The 14,670-nt window shown below is 41.2% G+C and overlaps 1 protein-coding gene across 4 annotated transcripts; it reads right to left on the reverse strand.

Annotated features, from left to right (window-relative positions):
- Positions 1-1,817: 1,817 nt before the first annotated feature.
- Positions 1,818-13,724, reverse strand: LOC142256001 (C3a anaphylatoxin chemotactic receptor-like). 4 transcript variants are annotated; one of them, XM_075327477.1, is made up of 6 exons: positions 13,630-13,724; positions 13,137-13,207; positions 11,591-11,662; positions 11,372-11,439; positions 10,010-10,116; positions 1,818-2,913 (listed from the first exon to the last, which is right to left on the reverse strand). In XM_075327477.1, exons 5-6 carry the CDS (start codon positions 10,066-10,068, stop codon positions 1,950-1,952), a joined length of 1,023 nt encoding a protein of 340 aa, XP_075183592.1. In that variant the 5' UTR covers positions 10,069-10,116; positions 11,372-11,439; positions 11,591-11,662; positions 13,137-13,207; positions 13,630-13,724; the 3' UTR covers positions 1,818-1,949. The 4 variants fall into 4 exon arrangements, 3 of the variants coding, with proteins under 3 accessions (XP_075183592.1, XP_075183593.1, XP_075183594.1); XR_012727467.1 differs by lacking the exon at positions 10,010-10,116 and having other exon boundaries at positions 2,827-2,913; XM_075327478.1 differs by lacking the exons at positions 10,010-10,116; positions 11,372-11,439.
- Between the last annotated feature and the right edge of the window lie 946 nt (positions 13,725-14,670).

Raw genomic sequence — 14,670 nt, forward strand, 5'->3', positions numbered from 1 at the left:
GAGTAATTACACAAAGAAGAATTTATTCCTATATATTATATAGAGTCATTACACACAGAGGGATCTATTACTATATTATAGAGTAATTAAACACAGAAGGATCTATTCCTATATATTATATAGAGTCATTACACACAGAGGGACCTATTACTATATTATAGAGTAATTAAACACAGAAGGATCTATTTCTATATATTATATAGTCATTATACACAGAGGGATCTATTACTATATACTATATAGAGTCATTACACACAGAGGGATCTATTCCTATATGATATATAGAGTCATTACACACAGAGAGATCTATTCCTATATATTATATAGAGTCATTACACACAGAGGGATCTATATTATATAGAGTCACTACACACAGAGGGATCTATTCCTATATATTATGTAGAGTCATTTCACACAGAGGGATCAATTCCTATATATTATATAGAGTCATTACACACAGAGGGACCTATTACTATATTATAGAGTAATTAAACACAGAAGGATCTATTTCTATATATTATATAGTCATTATACACAGAGGGATCTATTACTGTATACTATATAGAGTCATTACACACAGAAGGATCTATTTCTATATATTATATAGTGATTATACACAGAGGGATCTATTCCTATATATTATATAGAGTCATTACACACAGAGGGACCTATTACTATATTATAGAGTAATTAAACACAGAAGGATCTATTTCTATATATTATATAGTTATTATACACAGAGGGATCTATTACTATATACTATATAGAGTCATTACACGCAGAAGGATCTATTTCTATATATTATATAGTGATTATACACAGAGGGATCTATTCCTATATATTATATAGAGTCATTACACACAGAGGGATCTATTCCTATATATTATATAGAGTCATTACACACAGAGGGATCTATTCCTATATATTATATAGAGTCATTACACACAGAGGAATCTATTCCTATATATTATGTACAGTCATTTCACACAGAGGGATCTATTCCTATATATATATAATAGATCCCTCTGTGTGTAATGTCTCTATAAAATATATAGGAATAGATCCCTCTGTGTGTAACTACTCTATATAATGTTTCTCTTTTTGTATTGAACAACTAAAATAAATTAACTTTTTGATGATATTCTAATTTATTGAGATGCACTTGTATATTACACATCAAAAGTGGAGAAAGGGTGGACTTTAAGGAAATTTTTAAAAGGTCAAATTTTATTGGAAAAAGTTTAAAAAATACACATAATTGTAAAGCGCCTAATAAATGGAACACGGGTATGCATACAGGACACTGAACAAGACATATACAGACTGACAGAATCCAATAGTTCATCCCCCTTGATAAAGCGAGCACTTAGACACGTGAAACGCGCGTTGGGCGGTCCACAGCAGTCCCCCTGCAGGTATACATCTTCAAACCGGTTTGTACAATACTTGAAAACTTTGATCTGATATTATGTACTATTAGCACTTATATTTGAGCCGGTTCATTTTTACCATTGTCCTGCAGGGGGCAGACTGCTGTTCTTCTTTTTTACATGGCACCTAACTAACTTTGTGCAATAAACACTTCCGCTTTTGATCTATATGCACTTTTAGATTATGCCATTTATTGTAATGAATTTTTCCATTTTATGCATTTTGTAATACATGAGGAATGTCTCATTAATCTCCATACATGTTAATACTATTGGATTCTGTCAGTCTGTATATGTCTTGTTCAGTGTCCTGTATGCATACTCGTGTTCCATTTATTATGCTCTTTACAATTATGTGTATTTTTTAAACTTTTTCCAATAAAATTTGACCTTTTAAAAATTTCCTTAAAGTCCACGCTTTCTCCACTTTTTATATGTTTATATGGTGGACATGTGCATCTCACATGGACTTATCCTTTGATGCTATATGATGGGATTGATGAATTTTCTGATTCTATATTACACTTCAGTAGAGCGAATATTTCCTCCATCTTCTTCTCTGCACAGGTCATTAGGATGTTCACTTAAGGCTCTTTCTACCCTGACGGGGATGGATCTGAAGAAACCTTGTCGGAAACCCGGTCCCATATAGACATAAATGATTGGTTTCATGCAGCTGTTAAGACAAGCCAGGATGATCACAATTGTGTGTAGAATTGGGGTTAGAAGGACATGTACGTAATACCTTGTTATTAGTGGGAAGATGTAATATGGAAGCCAGCAGATGAAGAAACACAGTATAACAGCGGTGATGATCCTGGAGGATCTCTCAGATCTCTGGGGTCTCTTACTTTTTCTCAGTTTGCAGAAAGTGGTGACATAAAAGGTAACGATGATGAGAAAAGGGAAAACAAACATTGTAACAAATCTGATCAGCAGAATTATGTGATGTAAATCTGGGTTATAAAGATTGGAGTAATAATAAAATACACACAATTCACTATGATAAGTTGCACCGTATCTATATGAATAAAAGACTAATCCCGCTACAATGAGGCTCAGCCCCCAGATGATCGCTGCACAGATTCTCACCACATTACAGGTTCTATGGACTTTGGCCCAGAATGGCCACATGACGGACACCCAGCGGTCAATACTCATGGCCGTCAGGAGGAGAACACTGGAGGTCATGTTTATATTTAACAGGAAAATGTTCAATATGCAATGTACAAAATGTGTGGTGTGTGTGTGATATGCAACCCACTCAATAATCCTCATAGGCAGAGACGCACAGCACAGGAAGTCCGCGATGGCCAGGTGGAGGAACCACACGGCACTGATTGTGTTCTTCATCCTGAATCCGGCAATCCAGATGACAAATCCATTACCGATAATCCCGAGAGCAAAGACAATGCTGAAAATTGTAATCAATGTCTTCTGTACGATGTTATCATAATCATGAAAGTTGTTATTGTTAGGTGACCTGAGGAGAGAGGACAGGGTAGATGTAAGTAAAGTTACCAATATATAAATCTCTGTCTTGCCCACGGGCCGCTCTTCTAGTATCTGTCCACCAGGTGCCTCAGCCGCACTGTACCATGAATACAATCCCTTGTGGTCTCATCACAATCTGTAATGTGCAGCTGTGCTGTGACCACAGGGAATGTGATACAAGGTATAGCGACGCTGAAGCAGCCGGCGGCCCTGACCCTGCCCCACAAGAGCGGCACCTTTACATTACCGCTAAGCAGAGAATGGAAAGTATGCACAGAGGATCGAGAGCAACACAATATATGAAACATCAAGCAAGAAAATCTGACAAGGAGTTAAACACAATTTTAAAAAGCACATAGGCTACCAAGAAACCATTGACGGGATTCCCATTAATGTAACGCCTGCCTGGATCCACAGTCTCAGACGGGCTGTAATGGACAGGCTAGAGGGAAGCCACTCACCAAACAGGACCCCTAGAACCCTGAAACCCTTTAACCCCTATACAGGGATTTGGAATTACACAGGGCCCTGGAGATCACTACCTGTTGAAGGCAGCAGTCCGAGAGAGTAGTCGTCAGGCAAGGTCAAACCAGGAATATCAGAACAGGGACAGAATCGGCAGGCAAGGATGTAATCAGAAAACAAGCAGTGGTCAAATCCAGATTGGGCAGCGAGGAACATAAACAGCAGGCAGAAGACGTAGTCAGGAAACAAGCAGAGATCAGCACACAGGAATCACTATAAAAATAACACAGGAACCAAGAATACAAACTATCTCTGGCAGTGGTCAGATGACAGGAGAAGGGATAAGAAGGGTGTGGTGTTGTGAATGTCAGTTATGCTTTTGCTGCTGTGAAGCTCCCTCTTGTGGCCAGGAATGGTTTGGACAGAGACCAGGTGTGTTGAGCAATGGGCGTTTCCATTGCTAACTCTCTGGCTATTTAAACCCTGGTCTGCTGGCAGGCTGTGCCGGATGTCAGTTGCTCTTTGTTCACCAGCCTGCTTCATCCTGCTCCAGACCACTTCTATCCCAGATAAATGCTTGGCTCTTTATTTGTTATTTGGTTCTTTTTGCTCTTATCTGAGTTTGTCATTTGTTGTGGTAATTGTCAGTTTATTTGCATGCAGGGATCTTCCCTCTCAGTTGCTTAGCTGGGAAGCTCCCTGCAGCTATGTTTGGAGTTTTGCTCCTATTAGTCCATGTGTTTGTTGCTTTTTGAATTTGTATGGTTCCTGCTTTCTGTTCATTGGTATAACAAGAGCGGTTCGTGGTGCATAGGATGTTAGTTCACCCCTCGGCTACTTCTAGTGTTGATGGTTAGTAAGGGGATGGTGGCCAGATTAGTTGCCAATGCTCTTGTTACCTTTTACCAATGAATTATGGGGGTGTTCCATGGTTCCAAATCATAACAGTGTGGTGTCTTCCCATTGGCGGCAGGTGAATGATGGCAACTTCAGCTGGAAAACACACACCACCTACAGTCAGCCAGTGGTATTGCAGGTGCCAGGGAAACCCAGCTTAATGGATGAGAGGAGCCTGTGGTCAGCAGAGCCACGGGCATCGACTCCTCTTCTATCACCAGCACTATCCATGGCTGGAACACGGCGTCGCCTTGTGATTGGAGCAGAAGTCGCAGGAGCGGACTCTGGTGGGGAGATGACACATAATAACTATAATCCTCACGGAACCAGGGAAGGGCTTACATATAAAATAAGTGATGTAGAGAATGCTAATTTACAATGGCGATTCAGTATGAAAATGACTATGAAATACAATTCAGTCACAACACACTGTAACCTCACAGATCAGAAAATTATCATCAATATATACAAGCAGCATAAAAAGGTGATAGGTATAAAGTGTGGTAACACATGGATTAAGAAAACAATCACTGAATCATTGGAGTAAAAACACACAAATAGCAAAATCAAGTACCAATCAAGCGTCCACATTCAATAATTATCCAAATGCAGTAAAACAACATCAGCTCCCACAAAAATCAAAGCCATGTGATAAAGAGTAAAATATTATATTATTTATTGAAAATTCATAAAAAACACATATTTGTTAAAAAGGTAAGAATACCACAATGACAAAGAGTTACCGGAATATCTAGACACCCATGAGTTAATTATGTATTAAGCTACCTCCAAATAAATCCATCAGTGCTCCATAATAATGTATCATATAAAATACCAAATATGTATTCAATGAGTTGTAGACATGTAATATGAAGAATTCATATGCAATGAATATGCAAAAACAAAAATAATAATGAAATAATGACAAATATTGACCATAGAGTTATATACAAAGAGGCAAAATGTACTCCCTCTGTGGATGTATTTTTGGCAATCCCTCCACCCCTGGAGAAGGAGGGCAAAAAGCGCGTCGGGGTGGAGGGACCATCAACCAACACATCAGCACAGGACACCACTAATTTATATATATATATATATATATATATATATATATATATATATATATATATATACAGTGCCTACAAGTAGTATTCAACCCCCTGCAGATTTAGCAGGTTTGCACATTCGGAATTAACTTGGCATTGTGACATTTGGACTGTAGATCAGCCTGGAAGTGTGAAATGCACTGCAGCAAAAAAGAATGTTATTTCTTTTTTTATTTTTTTTTTTAAATTGTGAAAAGTTTATTCAGAGGGTCATTTATTATTTAACCCCTCAAACCACAAGAATTCTGTTTGGTTCCCCTAAAAAATTAAGAAGTATTTCAGGCACAAAGAACAATGAGCTTCACATGTTTGGATTAATTATCTCTTTTTCCAGCCTTTTCTGACTAATTAAGACCCTCCCCAAACTTGTGAACAGCACTCATACTTGGTCAACATGGGAAAGACAAAGGAGCATTCCAAGGCCATCAGAGACAAGATCTTGGAGGGTCACAAGGCTGGCAAGGGGGTACAAAACCCTTTCCTAGGAGTTGGGCCTACCTGTCTCCACTGTTGGGAGCATCATTCGGAAGTGGAAGGCTTATGGAACTACTGTTAGCCTTCCACGGCCTGGACAGCCTTTGAAAGTTTCCACCCGTGCCGAGGCCAGGCTTGTCCAAAGAGTCAAGGCTAACCCAAGGACAACAAGGAAGGAGCTCCGGGAAGATCTCATGGCAGTGGGGACATTGGTTTCAGTCAATACCATAAGTAACGTACTCCCCCGCAATGGTCTCCGTTCCAGACGAGCCCGTAAGGTACCTTTACTTTCAAAGCGTCATGTCAAGGCTCGTCTACAGTTTGCTCATGATCACTTGGAGGACTCTGAGACAGACTGGTTCAAGGTTCTCTGGTCTGATGAGACCAAGATCGAGATCTTTGGTGCCAACCACACACGTGACGTTAGGAGACTGGATGGCACTGCATACGACCCCAAGAATACCATCCCTACAGTCAAGCATGGTGGTGGCAGCATCATGTTGTGGGGCTGTTTCTCAGCCAAGGGGCCTGGCCATCTGGTCCGCATCCATGGGAAGATGGATAGCACGGCCTACCTGGAGATTTTGGCCAAGAACCTCCGCTCTTCCATCAAGGATCTTAAGATGGGTCGTCATTTCATCTTCCAACAAGACAACGACCCAAAGCACACAGCCAAGAAAACCAAGGCCTGGTTCAAGAGGGAAAAAATCAAGGTGTTGCAGTGGCCTAGTCAGTCTCCTGACCTTAACCCAATTGAAAACTTGTGGAAGGAGCTCAAGATTAAAGTCCACATGAGACACCCAAAGAACCTAGATAACTTGGAGAAGATCTGCATGGAGGAGTGGGCAAAGATAACTCCAGAGACCTGTGACGGCCTGATCAGGTCTTATAAAAGACGATTATTAGCTGTAATTGCAAACAAGGGTTATTCCACAAAATATTAAACCTAGGGGTTGAATAATAATTGACCTACACTTTTATGTTGAAAATTTACTAAAATTTAACTGAGCAACATAACTTGTTGGTTTGTAAGATTTATGCATCTGTTAATAAATCCTGCTCTTGTTTGAAGTTTGCAGGCTCTAACTTATTTGCATCTTATCAAACCTGCTAAATCTGCAGGGGGTTGAAAACTACTTGTAGGCACTGTATATATATATATATATATATATATATATATATATATATATATATGGATAAGAACAACAGGGTACAAATGGGGGGCAAAAAATTCCAATAAGGAGAGGACATTCAAGGGACATCACATATTAAAACCACAAAGTGATCCTCAAAGAGGGGCTGATGATGGAAAAGGCTATATGGTAAGTAAGAAGGGTACATTCAAATCTATTACTGATACGTCTGATTCTCCTATTATATTTTCTACTTGATTCAGTATCAATTACTATCAGGTTCATACGAATGTAAATCTTATGCCTGCTTTACACGCTTCAATAAATCTTTCAATCCGTCGTCGGGGTCAAATTGTAAGGGACGCACATCCGGCATCGTTCGTGACGTATTTGCGTGTGACACCTACGTGCGATCAAGATTGAACGAAATTACGGTGATCGCATACACGTCGTTTATTCCTCATACATTGGACGTTTTGTTGCACGAATCTAGTCAATTGTAACGTGTGACATCCCTCATACGATTTTGGTGTCTGAGGCTATGTGCGCAGGTGTGCGCTCTGCACCGCAGCTTAAAAAAGGTCTGCTTCAGAGCGCAGCTGAAAAGCTGCATTCTGAAGCGCCTCACAATGTCTGTCATTCACTAATCTCTGTCAGTCCGTCACTATCTCTGTCCCTCACTCTCTGTCCATGTCAGTCTATCCCCCTCTCTCATACTCACCGATCCCCGATCCCCGGCGCTGCACGGCGTTCACACTGCTCCGGCGGCTTTTACTGTTTTGAAAAAGCCGGCCGCCCATTAAACAATCTCGTATTCCCTGCTTTCCCCGCCCACCGGCGCCTATGATTGGTTACAGTGAGATACGCCCCCACGCTGAGTGACAGGTGTCACACTGCACCCAATCACAGCAGCCGGTGGGCGTATCTATACTGTGTAGTGAAATAAATAATTAAATAATTAAAAAAAACGGCGTGCGGTCCCCCCCAATTTTAAAACCAGCCAGATAAAGCCATACGACTGAAGGCTGGTATTCTCAGGATGGGGAGCTCCACGTTATGGGGAGCCCCCCAGCCTAACAATATCAGCCAACAGCCGCCCAGAATTGCCGCATACATTAGATGCGACAGTTCTGGGGCTGTACCCTGCTCTTCCCGATTTGCCCTGGTGCGTTGGCAAATCGGGGTAATAAGGACTTATTCGCAGCCCAGAGCTGCCAATAAGTCCTAGATTAATCATGTCAGGCGTCCATGAGACACCCTCCATGATTAATCTGTAAATTACAGTAAATAAACAAACACACGCCCGAAAAAATCCTTTATTAGAAATAAAAAACACACACATATACCCTGGTTCACCACTTTAATCAGCCCCAAAAAGCCCTCCTTGTCCGGCGTACTCCAGGATGGTCCAGCGTCGCATCCAGCGCTGCTGCATGGAGGTGACTGGAGCTGCAGAATACACCGCCGCTCCGGTCACCTCCACGCAGGTAATGAAGACAGCCGCGCGATCAGCTGCTGTCACTGAGGTTACCCGCTGTCACTGGATCCAGCGGTGGATGCAGCGGTGGCCGCGGGTAACCTCAGTGACAGCTCAGCTGATCGCGATACTCACCTCAGTTGCTGTGTGGAGGTGACAGGAGCGGCGGTGTATTCTGCAGCTCCGGTCACCTACATGCAGCAGAGCTGGAAGCGATGCTGGATCATCCTGGATTACGCCGGACAAGGAGGGCTTTTTGGGGCTGATTAAAGTGGTTAACCAGGGTATATGTGTGTGTTTTTTATTTCTAATAAAGGATTTTTTCGGGTGTGTGTGTTTATTTACTGTAATTTACAGATTAATCATGGAAGGTGTCTCATAGACGCCTGACATGATTAATCTAGGACTTATTGGCAGCTATGGGCTGCCAATAACTCCTTATTACCCCGATTTGCCAACGCACCAGGGCAAATCGGGAAGAGCCGGGTACAGCCCCAGAACTGTCGCATATAATGTATGCGGCAATTCTGGGCGGCTGTTGGCTGATATTGTTAGGCTGGGGGGCTCCCCATAACGTGGAGCTCCCCATCCTGAGAATACCAGCCTTCAGCCGTATGGCTTTATCTGGCTGGTTTTAAAATTGGGGGGAACCGCACGCCGTTTTTTTAAATTATTTAATTATTTATTTCACTACACAGTATAGACACGCCCACCGGCTGCTGTGATTGGGTGCAGTGTGACACCTGTCACTCAGCGTGGGGGCGTGTCTCACTGTAACCAATCATAGGCGCCGGTGGGCGGGGAAAGCAGGGAATACGAGATTGTTTAATGAGCGGCCGGCTTTTTCAAAATAGTAAAAGCCGCCGGAGCAGTGTGAATGCCGTGCAGCGCGGCGCCGGGGATCGGGGATCGGTGAGTATGAGAGAGGGCTGCTCAATTCACTTACTCAGGAGATTAGCGGTCACCGGTGAGCCCTTCACTGGTGACCGCTAATCGGGACGCGACACAGACAGAGCCGCAGCATGACAATGAAGTCGGGTGAGGTTCACCCGAGTTCAAACTGACAGTGCGGCTCTTTCTGTGTCTGCTGTCATCTGCCACCCAGCTCTGCTACATGGCTGTCTGTGTCTGCTGTTAGTGGCCATGTAGCAGAGCTGAATGGCAGATGACATAGTAAAAACGCATCCCTACACATTACACACGCTTGTCAAGTCAATAAATAAAAAAAAAAAAAGGTGCCCAATGCATACGTCACAGAACACATGATCTAAAGGATCGCACACAAAATTGATCAATTTAACATAGACTACTAACGCACGTGTGACAGCAAATGAACGACCAACGTGAAATCTCATTCAATCGCATATGCGACCTGGGCGTGTCACATCGCATACGAGATCGCACACCTAATTGTAAGGTGTAAAGCTGGCTTTAAGGGGTTAGAAATAAGAAGGGACACACGAGGCGCCACTCTAAATGCAGTAATTCAAATCCGTAAATGTTGGTTATAAAATGTACATACATTGCACTCACCTTATTGCAAATTGCATCAAACACATAGATCTCTTTTGATCAATTTCCACACTCTCCATCCCAATCTGCTGCTCACCAGGATTTGAAGCACTGTAAATCACCTCCACCTAAGGATCACAAGGATCACAAGGAAACAGTAATTTAAAATGCTTAAAAAGCCTTCAAATCCAAAAAAGGTGACACTGATCTCCAAATATATTATGACAGAAGAAGTTTTATTTGACTAATGAAAGATATAACAACGCATTTCGGCTAAAAATCTTAGAAAAGATAGCCTTCTTCAGGTGTAATAACATCATGGTCATGTTATTTTCACCTGAAGAAGCCTGTCTTTTTTATGTTTTTTTAGCCAAAACGCGCTGGAATATCTTTCATGAGCCAAATAAAACTTCTTCTGCTATAATATAATTGGAGAACAGCGCCACCTTTTTGGATTTGAAGACTTTTTAAGCGTTTTAAATAATTAAAACATATTAACCCATTTTGTCCACTGATAAAATGATTAATATTATTAAAAATGGATATAAATTTAAATTAAAAAAAGGGACATCCATTGACAATATGATTTCTTCTAGTGACTACACCATGAAAAACAATAAAACTCATCACACAGAAGGAAAATTGCATCAACTGTTGGGTGATACAAATGTGGGCCCAAATTCCTAGCTATTGTGAGAAACTTGTGTGAAAGGAGATCCGAAATGTTTCACCCAAGAAAAGCCTGCTTTACACCATACGATCCAGCATACGATATCGTATGCGATCGTACCCGCCCCCATCGTATGTGCGGCACATTCAATTTGTTGAACGTGTCGCACAAACAAGTAACCCCCCCGTCACACGTACTTACCCTTCCATACGACCTCGATGTGGGCGGCAAGCATCCACTTCCTGGAGTGGGAGGGACGTTCGGCGTCACATCGAAGTCACGCGGCAGCCGGCCAATAGAAGCGGAGGGGCGGAGATGAGCGGGACATAAACATCCCGCCCACCTCCTTCCTTGCGCATTGCCGGCGGGAACCGTGGGATGCAGGTAAGCTGCAGTTCATCGTTCCCGGGGTGTCACACACTGCAATGTGTGCTACCCCGGGTACGATGAACAACCTGATGTTCAATTTTTAGGAATTGAACGACGTGCGTGCGATGAACGCCTTACCGTTCAATCGCAATCGCACGTAGCTGTTACAGGCTAAAATGTAACTTACGATGCCGGATGTGCGTCACTTACGGCGTGACCCCGCCGACACATCGTAAGATATATTGTAGCGTGTAAAGCGCCCTTAACACAGTGTAAGGGCAATGCCACCAAATACTAATGCCATGGATGTAAATTTTTGACTTTGTAGAAAGTAATAAAAATACCTTAAAACATTCTCTCTCTCATTATTCTGGGATTTGGCAAATAGAAATAGTTTTGGTTCCTAATTCACCTAAAACAGGAAAGGTTTATTCAGATTTCATGTCAGATAGTGTAAAAAACTTATGAATATTAATGTAGTCGGGGCGGAGGCTCGGCTATAGATGTGAATGGAGTCTGCACTGATATCTCACAGAAATAAAGAATTAGGAACATAAACTTACCTTTTTTCAAAGTTCAAATTTGTGTTCGATTTGGTCAGATCATTATCACCAGAGTCCATTCTGAGGATTTACCTACATGAAAAATAAATAATAATAAAATACAACAGACTATAACATAATCATTGTGTTCACAGTAGAAATTGTGTCATTATATCAAAGGACCACTGCGAAATTTATGCTTTTTTTTGCTTTATTTTACTTTCCCTTCTATCAGCAATCAGTAATGTAGTAATGTGTGTAGAGCTTATATTACATTAGTTACCAGTCTCCGTCTTTTGCTGTTTTCAGCTTTCCTTGTCTCGCTCTGAGTCTCATTGACTAAAGGGTACTTTACACGCTATGACATCGCTAGCGATTGCTAGCGATGTCGAGCGCGATAGCTCCCTTCCCCGTCGCTCGTGCGACATTTGGTGCTCGCTGCCGTAGCGAACGATATCGATACGGCAGCATCACACGCACATACCAGGTCAGCGACGTCGCTATGACCGCCGAATAATCCCTCCCTCAAGGGGGAGGTGCGTTCGGCATCATAGCGACGTCACTGCGGCGTCACTAAGCGGCCAGCCAATAAAAGTGGAGGGGCGGAGATGAGCGGAACGTAACATCTCACCCACCTCCTTCCTTCCGCATTACCGGTGGATGCATTTAAGGAGATGTTCCTCGCTCCCATGGTGTCACACGTAGCGATGTGTGCTGCCTTGGGGACGATGAACAATCTCGGTCATGTAACAATCAATGATTTTTTGAAAATGAACGGCGTGTCAACGATCAACGATGAGGTGAGCATTTTTGTTAACGGACGTTCGTTGGTGTCACACGCAACAACGTCGCTAATGATGCCGGATCTGCGTCACGGAATCCGTGACCCTGGCGATATATCGTTAGATACGTCGTTGCATGTAACGGGGCCTTTAGTCTACTAGAAACAGCAGCGATATTAAGGAAATTAATGACGTGTCGCTCATTAGTGTTACACGCTGAGATGTCGCTACGGTGCTGGATGTACGTCACTAACAACGTGACCCCGACGATACATCGGTAGCAATGTCGCAGCGTGTAAAGTACCACTAACACTGAAAAAGTGACCTCCGCTCCACACAGAAGACGCTGAGTGATCCGGCAGGACAGAACTGCGGTCACATGATGGTGGAGTAGACTGGAGCAGCGCTGGAAGCGGCAGAGGATGACGACTGGTAAGTAATGTAATACTTTAATCACATTTATTTCCACCTTATACAGTATTGTGGGGGAAATTATAAAGCCGGCTGAAGGAAGTTCTTGGTGACGGACAATTTTAAAAAATATTAGCATTGGGCAAAGTATGGAAAATGTACAGAATATTAATATTTCAATATTTCATTTGGCAGTTCAGGGACAATTTGCCACAAATCATCCTATATCTTGTACCACAAATATGTCTCCAAGGAGAGTTGGATCCACCGCTGATAAAGACGTCATGTTCTGCTGTGGAATGACTTACTACAGTTATATCATCATCACTCATCACACGAGACATAACACCCAAACCCATCAGCTCAATATCTACCTGGAGACGCCCGAAAGGGAATCTGTCCGCACAATTCTCCTAATAACCTACTTATAAGATCATGTTCCAGTCTGAAAATAATGAAAAGACACAACATGACCAAATTCACTGTAAGAAATAAATCCAATAATGAGCACAATACTGGTATAATATCTTGCTGTTTTAAAATAACTAGAAATCTAATAAGAATAATTGATAGATAGATAGAGGGATAGATAGATAGATAGATAGATAGATAGAGGGATAGATAGATAGAGAGATAGATAGATAGATAGATAGATAGATAGATAGAGGGATAGAGGGATAGATAGAGGGATAGATAGATAGAGGGATAGATAGAGGGATAGATAGATAGATAGATAGATAGATAGATAGAGGGATAGATAGATAGAGGGATAGATAGATAGATAGATAGATAGAGGGATAGATAGATAGAGGGATAGATAGATAGATAGATAGAGGGATAGATAGATAGATAGATAGATTTCATTACCTTCCTTACTTCTTCTCCAGGATCCCTTCTCTTTGGTCAGTGAGAGCAGCGGATCCTTTGTCTATAATCTGTATTGTTCCTGTATATATTCACTTCTCTGCCCCCCAATCCATCAGACACTTCCACTAAGTGCAAACAATTATCAAAGTACAGAATAATTGTTTTTTATATAATTTATTTAGTTGTTATTGAAATATCCGGATGTTTTGGTTTATACATATTTTATACATATCATTTTTAATGCTTTTTCTTGAATCTTATATCATTATCTGCGCTTTCAGTCCATTATGAGAAAAGTACAATACAAAAGATTTTAGTTCCTTATGAATTTAGTGATAAAATCATGTAAGTACTAAAACATTTATTTAGTTATTAGGCATACATGTATAACAGAACAGCTGTAACCCCTCAGACGAAATATTGTGGAGAGAGGTTGCTGCAGCTGGGGACAAGCAGAGATTCAGAACAAAAGACATTAGCCCCTTCAGGACAAAGCCAATTTTATACTTTATGACCAGGCCATTTTTTTCAATTCTGGTTAATGTTAATTTGACAGGTTATAAGTTATAACTCTAGAACACTTCAATGGATCCCAGTGATTCTGACATTGTTTTTATGTGACATATTGTACTTTATAAAAGTGGTAAATTTAGAACATTTTTTTTGCTTTCTTTTGTGAAAAAATCTGAAATTTGATGAAAATTTTGCAAATTTTGAAACTTTTAATTTTTATGCCCTCAAATCAGCGTGTTATGTCAAACAAAATGGTTAATAAATTAAATTTCCCACATGTTTACTTTAAATTAGAGCAATTTTTTAGTCAAAAGTTTTGGGGCTTAGGAAGTTAGAAGGGTTCAAAATTCATCAGCAATTTCTCATTTTTTCAACAAAATTTAGAAAACCATTTTTTAGGGACCACATCACATTTAAGATGAGGTTAAGAGGCATAGGTGAAATGAAATATCCAAAAGTGACACCATTCTAAAAACTACACCCCTCAAAGTAGTCAGAATCAGACTTAAAAAGTTTATTGACCCTTCA

Source organism: Anomaloglossus baeobatrachus, chromosome 11 (assembly GCF_048569485.1).
Source record: "Anomaloglossus baeobatrachus isolate aAnoBae1 chromosome 11, aAnoBae1.hap1, whole genome shotgun sequence".
NCBI classification, from domain to species: domain Eukaryota; kingdom Metazoa; phylum Chordata; class Amphibia; order Anura; family Aromobatidae; genus Anomaloglossus; species Anomaloglossus baeobatrachus.

What these genes read in the sequence shown, in the direction of transcription:
- LOC142256001 (XM_075327478.1), bottom strand. Translation starts at nt 11,649, where the DNA reads ATGGACTCTGGTGATAATGATCTGACCAAATCGAACACAAATTTGAAC. An exon ending in AATTTGAACTTTGAAAAAAG is followed by an intron (nt 2,914 to 11,590) that starts GTAAGTTTATGT and finishes CTCTCTCCTCAG; the next exon opens with GTCACCTAACAATAACAACT.